The sequence below is a fragment of the Nicotiana attenuata genome, chromosome 7 (genome assembly GCF_001879085.1).
Source record: "Nicotiana attenuata strain UT chromosome 7, NIATTr2, whole genome shotgun sequence".
NCBI classification, from domain to species: domain Eukaryota; kingdom Viridiplantae; phylum Streptophyta; class Magnoliopsida; order Solanales; family Solanaceae; genus Nicotiana; species Nicotiana attenuata.
Window position 1 is genome coordinate 32955859 of NC_031995.1, and position 9396 is coordinate 32965254.

The window sequence follows — 9396 nt, forward strand, 5'->3', positions numbered from 1 at the left end:
AGTACTTTTTTTTTTTGTCAAAAGCACTTTTGGCCAAAAATTGAGGTGTTTGGCCAAGCTTTTGGAAGGAAAAAAAGTGCTTTTGAGGAGAAGCAGAAGCAGTTTTGGAGAAGCAAAAAAAAGTAGTTTCTCTCCCAAAAGCACTTTTTTGAGAAGCACTTTTGAGAAAAATACACTTAGAAGCAGTTTTTAAAGCTTGGCCAAACACTAATTGCTGCTCAGAAGTGCTTTTCAAACTAATTAGCCAAACACAAACTGCTTCTCACCAAAAGTACTTTTGAAAAAAAGCACTTCTCAAAATAAGCTGATTTTTGCAGCTTGGCCAAACAGGCTAATAGTCACCACCAATTTAGGTCTATTTTGATTGATTTATCATATAGTATAAGAAAATTAAATTCTAAAAAAAATCATTTAATTAGAAGCATTTGCAGTTTTCTGTCTGCCATCATCTAAAAGAGAAGAAAAGAGAAATACAACTTATAAATTGCAGTGCGGCTATATATCGATTTGGAGAGTGCGAGTTTTAAAAATTTAGAGAGTGAGACTCAAATACTACTTATAACCTGAGTCCTCAGATGCGACATACATATTGCATTTGGGACTTATAAAACGCAATAAGTGCAATTTGTATGTGGAATTTACATGAAAATACACTTGGAGAAAGTACTTTTCACTTGCCGAACCCACAAATACGGTTTTCATCCGTCAGCACACAATATTAATCAATTTTATGAAAACAAGTCAAACTCGCAAATTTCGTTGAACTTCGTCAACTACACCCATAATCACACCTAAATCAGATTCCGCTTTTTTTCTTTTATTTTTATCTTTTCCTTTTTTCTATTTTCATTCTTATTTATTTTTTACTTCCCTCTTTATAGTATTTCCTAAAATTCACAATGTCAGGAAGTTGAAGTAAAAAATATATTCATCCTTAAAGTCTATAATTTTAATTTTTTTTGCAAAATTCAAAGTTTTGTAAAGGAAATTCTTATTTCACTGGAAAAATAAAAAAATTACATTATTAAACACCTTATATACATAGTCATACGTTAATTATACACAAATATATAATAATACACACTATCTGAAGGCAAGAAATTCAAATATTTTTTTACAATTATCTATGTTGTATAATTATGTATAATCTTGTATACTTGTGTATAATCATGTATAATTCTGTATAACTATGAATACACACAAATATACATGGTTATACATGATTATACAAAGTATATATAGTTATATACAACATATACATCATTCTTCCTCCCTTTGGAAGTCACTAAAAGTGAGAAGAAGAAGAAGAAGAAGAAGAAGAAGAAGAAGAAGAAGAAGGAGGAGGAGGAGGAGGAGGAAAAATTACCAAGAACGTACTAAAAAACGAAGAGTTACTAAACTAGAATAAGAGACAGAAATAAAGTAAATAACCACTACACTATTTTACTTTTCTTCGTAACGGGACTGTAACCCACTCCTTCTACATAAGACAAGACAGCACAACTAACACTTTACACTCGGGTAATACATGAACCACAAGTTAATTCCAGCAATACAACTTTATGTAACGAAAGTTACACCAAAATAGCCAAAAGACAGTATAACTTCAACAACTACCAAACTACAAGCAAGACACTAAACGACAAGTACCAGGAATGAATCAGATATATGTATATTCATCAACGACCAGAAATAAAAAGAATCCTCTAATGTCAAACTCGGAATCGGCTTCGGCGAGCACTGAATACGAAAGAAAAAGAACTACAAAAGATAGATCCGGTTGTGGATGTTCAACAATGTTATTTGTTGGAAGAGGAAGATACAGATGAAACGGAAGCAAGGAAACCTAGAAGAAGAACTCGACTATTTTGTCCAGAGAGATAGAGAGAGAGAGAGAGAGAGAAAGAGCAAGAACGAATTGAAAATGAAAGAGAAAGAGGAGTGGGGAGAAAATTTGAAAGAGAAAACTGATTAGAATTATGAATTGGAAATGGAAAAAATTCCTCCGCATAAAGAAAAAAAGAGTGGGGACAGTAATGTGGCTAATCGATGAAAATAATTTTTCAACTTATGTACAAACTGGGCCATACCGGGTAAGAAGGGAAAATATAGGCCCAATTTTGTTAGAATGTTGGGCCAACTGACAATGAGATTAATTTTTCGGGGAAAGTGCACGGCTAGCCATTAATAACACATGTATTTACTTTTAAGCCATTGTTTAAAATGTCTTTAGTCTTTAGCCACTGCTTTAATAAACTTTACCTGCCCGGAAGAAAACACCCTTCTGCTCATAAAGTTCAGGACCAAGTATCCTTAACTTTTGAACTTGCAACTCTAAGTTCAGGACTTCAGGACTACACGTCCTTAACTTTTGAACTTGCAACTCTAAGTTCAGGACTACATGTCCTTAACTTTTCAACTTGGAACTCGAAGTTCAAGACCACCTGTCCTTAAGTTTTGTGCTTGTAACTCTAAGTTAAGGACTACTTGTCCTTAACTTTTGAGCTTGTTAGTCTAAGTTTTTGACCAAGTGTCCTTAACTTTTGAACTTGTAACTGTAAGTTCAGGACCAAGTGTCCTTAACTTTTGAGCTTGTTAGTCTAAGTTCAGGACCTATTGTCCTTAACTTTTGAGCTTGTTAGTCTAGTTGAGGACCAAGTGTCCTCAAATTTTGAACTTGTAACTGTAAGTTCAGGGCCAAGTGTCCTTAACTTTTGAGCTTGTTAGTCTAACTATTGTCCTTAACTTTTGAGCTTGTTAGTCTATGTTCGGGACCTATTATCCTTAACTTTAGGATTCTTAGCCTAAGTTCAGGACCTATTGTCCTTAACTTTTGAGCTTGTTAGTCTAAGTTTAGGACCTATTGTCCTTAACTTTAGGATTCTTAGCCTAAGTTCAGGACCTATTGTCCTTAACTTTTGAGCTTGTTAGCCTAAGTTTAGGACCTATTGTCCTTAACTTTTGAGCTTGTTAGTCTAAGTTCAGGACCAAGTGTCCTTAACTTTTGAACTTGTAATTCTAAGTTCAGAACCAAGTGTCCTTAACTTTTGAAATTGGAACTCGAAGTTAAGGACCAAGTGTACTTAACTTTTGAACTTAAATACATATATTTTAAATATTTTATCCTTTTCTGATAAATTCACTTTTTTCTTCCGTTTTGACTGAAGGTTTACCCAATTTAAAAACCACAGCAGGTAAAAGTCAAAAGAGAAAGGAGAATTAAAAAGGTGATCATGGCTTAACACCTAATTCCCTCCCCATAGGATCTCAAGGCACAATAGGTATAGCAGTAGTAGCAGTAGACTCAGTAGAAAAAAATACAGTGAATTTCTATTGTTTATATGCAGTGTTCGAGGGGTAGGCCTTGTATTTTCCTTTGACTCAATCTCCCATTCTTCATTAACTACATACTCTGGTATAGCTTTTCTGAGATCATAAAAAAGGAGTCACTTTTCAACGACAAAGACAAAGCAAAATATACAGGAAGAAGACGATAAAGAAAAAGAAAGAAAATGGAATTTGGGAATGGAAGAAGAATATGCAGAGAGAATAGCCCAGAAAGAGAATCTGAAAATGGCGTATCTATCCAACTTGTGATACCACTGTATTTCCATTTGGGAAGGAAAGGGTAACAACGTCCTTTCATATTAATTTTAATAAACTAGTGGCTACTTTCGCTCAGCATTAAAAATGCTGGATAAAAAGTAAATACCACTTTAAATAGTGGCTACCCCATACAATTTTTACTAATTTTTCCTTTGTATGTCACTTATAGCCCATTTGTTGGATTTGAGCCCATCTCTAAATTAGCCCATTTTCCAAGTCCATCAGTGTCTAGCCCAAGTTACCTAGAGTACAAAAGTTTCTTACAACTTTCACTTCTCTCACTCTCTGTTGCACTTTAGGGTTTTGCCGCTGAGCATCTATCCTCGTCCAGTTCAGCTTGTAGTCCTCAATCATGGCGGAGCAGGTTTTCTCTCTTCGCACTTACACATTCACATTCTCATTATGATTTGCCAACTCATAAGAAAAAATCTAATGGATTTGTTTTCTGTTGCAGACGGAGAAGGCGTTTTTGAAGCAGCCAGGTGTTTTTCTAAGGTGAGTTTCATGTCCAATTGCCATTTAGCTTTTTCTGTTCAAGTCCGTAAGTTCCAGGAAGAATTTATGGCTAATGTTGTATTTGTATATGTAATTGAGCAGCTCGAAGAAGACAGGGAAAGGGAAAAGGCCAGGAAAGGGAGGCAATCGCTACTTTAAGAGTATCGGTCTAGGGTTCAAGACTCCTCGTGAGGCTGTTGAAGGTTCATTTTCATTTTCCATCTACTTATTAGTATATGAATAATCATGCTCAATTACTGTATTTCATTTGCTGGCTGGCTCCTGCATTTCTAATTTATATTACATATTATGCTTTCCTAATTAGTATAGTGAGTCTGTGAGTGTAGTTTTACTGTGTATGGTTTAAATGGAGCTGACCAGAAATTCAATTGTCAATTTCGATGCGAACAAGGTTCTTTTCTTTCTATTTCCTCTAGATGTAGAGGATTCATATAGAGAGTGCCCCCTAGTTTTGGATTAAGCAATGATTGATTGATTGATTGATTTAATTATTGTTCGAGCCTAAAGCAAGGGTGTGCTTGCTGGAAGGGCCAAATTGTTACCTGGATTATGTCGATAACTTTAGGTTAAAGTTTTTGCAATGTAGTTGGTATTTGGTAAATCTGTCTATTAAGAAGTTACTCCTTCTGTTCCCTTTTAGTTGTAATGCTAGCAGATGGCGGGCCTCCGCTTTTCTTTTCATTAATGAAACCCGCCAATTATTATGAACTCAAATAAAAAAAATTGGATTTAGAAGGCTTGTTCAAAAGAAAAAAGAGACGCCAATTGACAGAAATGCTGGCCGGAATTCGAAAACGGTCCATCCCACCATAATGGATCTCTCCTACCGCTACCTACTATTGGATCGATTTAGGGAAGGAAAGAAAGAGCTACTTCTTCGAGCTGAGTGGGATTGCGCCCCTTCCTTCTTCTAATAAGAGAGAGCGAAAGACGTTAGGGACACTCTCATTTCAACCTTTCCTATAAGGATAAGCTTTTACAATTGTCCTTTAAGCTTATTTATTCCTTCTTGTTTCCTACTTCAACCTGAATAGAGCGCATATTCTTTTTTTTCTGGTAATTAAGTAAATTTTGTTACCGAGGAAAGATATGTACAAACAAGCAAAAGAACCCATAAAGGTGAACAAACCTCAGCTTTAGTAACCAACAGCACAGGCGCACCAAGAACTACCCTTAACCCCTAATTACTTCATCCTCTATGGATGTAAATTCAGCTTACTCAACTGTCCAGCCAGCTTCTTGTACCAGTAGCCTCGACTATGAACCTCCTGTGCAATCATCCTCAACAGCACCTCAGTAGTATTCATTTTACTTTGAAAAATTCTCTGATTCTCTCTTGCCAAATGTGGTAGATAGCTCCAGCCACCACCATACGGTATATATCATCTCGACCAGATTTTCCATTTGCAAACTGTAAGGCTTATGTCATTTCTTCCTCCAGCCCCTTTGCAGATCTTCTAATCCCTTGCCAACTGAGTAAGTTGTTCCAAATTAGCTAAACAAATTTGCATTTGGAAAAACAAATGTGCTGCTATTTCGTTCTCAGCTCCACACAGTGAACAAAGAGACTGCAGTTACATATAAGTAATAGAAGTATAGAACATAAAAAATACTTCCTAAATACCTATGTTGGTAACCTTTAAGTGGAAATGTTGCTTGTTAGATGTAATGTTCTTTAGAGGATGGAAGTTAAGACTGACTTTAAAAACAAAGAGTTCTGCAGATTTCAAGTATCTTTTGTATCTTTACACCAGTTTTCATGGCTTTTCTGAAGTTATAATCTTTTGTTTTTGTTATTTCTTTTCATCCATTGTGCTTTTCTCATTTCTTGAGATAGTAGATATTTCCAAACAGCTATGATTAATTTATGTACATCTAATTATTTACATTCTTAATGTGGGTAGTTTGTTAATGCTTTATAGAGCCCGTTTGGATAAGCTTATTTTAAGTGCTTTTAAGCCAAAATAGTTTTAAGCCATTTTGTAGTGTTTGGATAAAGTAAAAAAGTGCTTTTGAGCACTTGTTTTTAAGCTAAAATGCCAAAAACAAGTCAAAAGCTAGAATTCCAACTTATGGCTTAAAAGCTATTTTGGCTTAAAAGTCACTTAATAAGCCAATCCAAACAGGCTCATAGTCATCCATTGTGATATTGTTTGGCTGAAATGGTAGAAATTTCCAGTACAACAATTATTAGTTTTATGTGCTTTCTTAAACCACTCTTAACTGTTAGTTGCATAAAAATTACTGTAGTAGTTTAGGCTTTCACATATACAAAATAATATTGCAAGCAAGTCTTTTTTCATTTTCTTGCATGCTTAGCAAAAATGGCTATGATTGCTTAATTTCACCTTGTTCTGTGGTCTACCCTAATTGTTTGGTCTGTTTAAATTTAGGTACATACATTGACAAGAAATGCCCATTCACTGGCGATGTTTCTATCCGAGGTCGTATCCTTGCTGGTACATGCCACAGTGCTAAGATGAACAGAACCATCATTGTTCGACGCAACTACTTACATTATGTGAAGAAGTACCAGAGGCAAGAGCTGGTCCCTTTAAATTCGTTGGCTGCTATACTTCTCCTTTTGTGTGTTTTAACATGTATGTTATTTCAGATATGAGAAGAGGCACTCGAACATTCCAGCGCACATATCACCATGCTTCCGTGTGAAAGAGGGAGATCATGTTATCATTGGACAGTGCAGGTTTGGACCATTATATTTTTATTTTGCTATAATTTTTATGTTCTGTTATAGCATGTATGCGATAACATTTTCTGGTTCACAGGCCTTTGTCCAAAACTGTGAGGTTCAATGTCTTAAAGGTGATTCCAGCTGGTTCTGCTGGTGGAGGAAAAAAGGCTTTTACCGGAATGTGAGCTTTGTGCTTCCATTTTAACTGTTATTTCTAGGACTGATGTCAAAACTTTTCTGCTTTTTACTGAATTGTTGTCTTCATTGATTTTCCTTTGAACTTCAAATTTTGAAACTTAATGCTAGCAATTATTTTAAAGCCCATGTACTACACTTATAAGAGGTTTGGTGATTGAACCTTATATTTTAAAAAGGATACTTGGTTATTGAATTTGTAGTGCTTTTCTAGTTTTTGTCAGTTGAGCTATGATCACGCCCAACTCTAGTCCTAAAAAGGATAAGCGGTCGCTGCAAATATAATCCGGCCTAAAAGTCCGGAGTCGAATCCCACAGAGAATTAAGGTTTAGCTATACCTGTTTAATATCACTAAGAAGACAAGTTTGAACAATTTTCTAAATTATAAAGATTGAGATTTATATTCCTAACTAATTATATACTACAAAACAATAAAATTATCAACTAATGAGATAAAGGGTTGGAGACTAAATTAAGGAGGTCTAGAGTTATGATTTTTTCAATTGTCGGAATCCTTCTAGCTACGTTCCCTATAATTTCGCCAATGTATTCTCTACTGACCGTGAGCACTTTAGGTGCCGCAATTCTCTCTCGAGCAACTACAATAATTTACTAGACATATTCTCTCGAACTACGCTAGTTGGCTTTATCTAACCGCTCATTATGACTACGTCAACGCTTTGTTATTTCTAAACCTGCCTTTAAATCCACTGTATTGATTTCTCACATACGTTAGGAGTGATGTTGTTCAACAACCACCTAAATAAGTATCCTTTCTCAAGCAACACATAATAAATAGGCACAGTCAATCGATGACCATTCAATCAACAACAATAAACATGTACTTGAAAAAGTAGAGAAATCCAACGGCTCAATTATATAAAAACATAACAAGAATTTATCCTACAAAAAGTTCCATCAAAACCTTAGATAACAAATTAGCTATTCATAATAGTATGTAAAACTACAATACTAAAAGTCATAACCAATAATGAAAAATAAGAAGAGGAAGGAAAAACTCGTAGAAGAATTCCCCGCCTTGCTCCTCTTGTGTCCAAGGTGCTCAAAATACCGTTTTTCCATATATATATACCAAGTAGGGTCGGGCCCAAACAATTATACCTTCTCGTACGCGAAAAGGGACAAGTTTCCAGGCTTGGACGTCCGCGGCCGCGGTACTTTGCAAGTCTACTGTTTCAGTCCGCGTCAGGTCCGCGGTTTCGACCGCGTTTTTCACCCTGTTCCGTTTGGAATTTGAAAAAACGTAAAACATGAAAGTTGTAGCCCTTTGAGTTAGCTTTTCAACCATATATTGTGGAGCTCAAATGGAGTTCTGATCGAAAAGTTATGTGCATTTTACTAGACAGTGCACAATATGCCTACTCGATTCTTCGTTTTGTTGCTCTATCATCCATTGATCCCCGAATACGATCCCGGCTTAATTCCTTGGGCTTTTACTCAGACTTCAAAGCTCCAAATCACGTGAATTCATTCCATAACATCTATATAGCTCGGAATCACTCCTACAAGGCATAAAACACACCGTTAGTGCAAAATACTAGCGATTAAAGCGCAAACTCAACTAAAGTACAGTAAATTAGAGTGTAATAATCGATTAAAATACGTAATTATAGTCTATCATCGAACTACTATTTTCTGGGCCCCTTTTTATGTTTGTTTTGAGCCTAGTCTGCTAATAATAGAGATTTAGTCTATTGGCTCATTGCCACAACGGAGAACTTTAATATCAGCATATTCTTAATGCTATAAAAATGAGAACATAAGCTTTCTACACTTGTGGTAATCGTTAGAATCTTGTAGAAGTAGCAAGGCGTATTCTTATTAAAATTTTAAGTTAATTCACTCTTCGAAAGGAAATCACCAACGTTTGACTATCTTGGAATAACGATTTTTTTTTTTTTTTTGGTTGCTTTTCTATCTGTATCCTCTGAAAAAATAGAACATAAAAGATTGGGAATTATACAAAGAGGTAAAGCACTTGGTATTTGAAGTTGCAAGTTTTTAAAAACAAAAAAACTAGCAGTACAAAACTTTACATAATTGCTATATTTTGATATCCTGACTTGACGTTTTACTGTATATTTTTCAAGTCGGTATTCATAGATTATACACTAATTATACATGATTATACACATATTATACATTCGCTGACTATTTTTAATTGGAATTTTTACATTCCTATGTCATATAGGAAACTATATTACGCTCAATGTTTAAGGTTTGATATAATTACATTTAGTATACCTAATTATCAATTATATACCATAGTGGTTTTTAAGGGTATTAATTACACTCCTAATTTAATGGTACCATATATTCCTTCTAATACCACTCCCTCCCCCCCCCCCCCCCCCCCCCCACGTTT

The 9396-nt window shown here is 35.2% G+C and overlaps 1 protein-coding gene across 1 annotated transcript; it reads left to right on the forward strand.

Moving 5' to 3' along the window:
- On the forward strand, positions 3859-7205 carry LOC109228909 (40S ribosomal protein S11-like). The gene is made up of 6 exons (XM_019394166.1): positions 3859-3970; positions 4061-4101; positions 4204-4304; positions 6516-6660; positions 6737-6826; positions 6909-7205. The coding sequence occupies exons 1-6, from the start codon at positions 3959-3961 to the stop codon at positions 6997-6999; spliced, it is 480 nt and encodes a 159-aa protein (XP_019249711.1). The 5' UTR covers positions 3859-3958; the 3' UTR covers positions 7000-7205.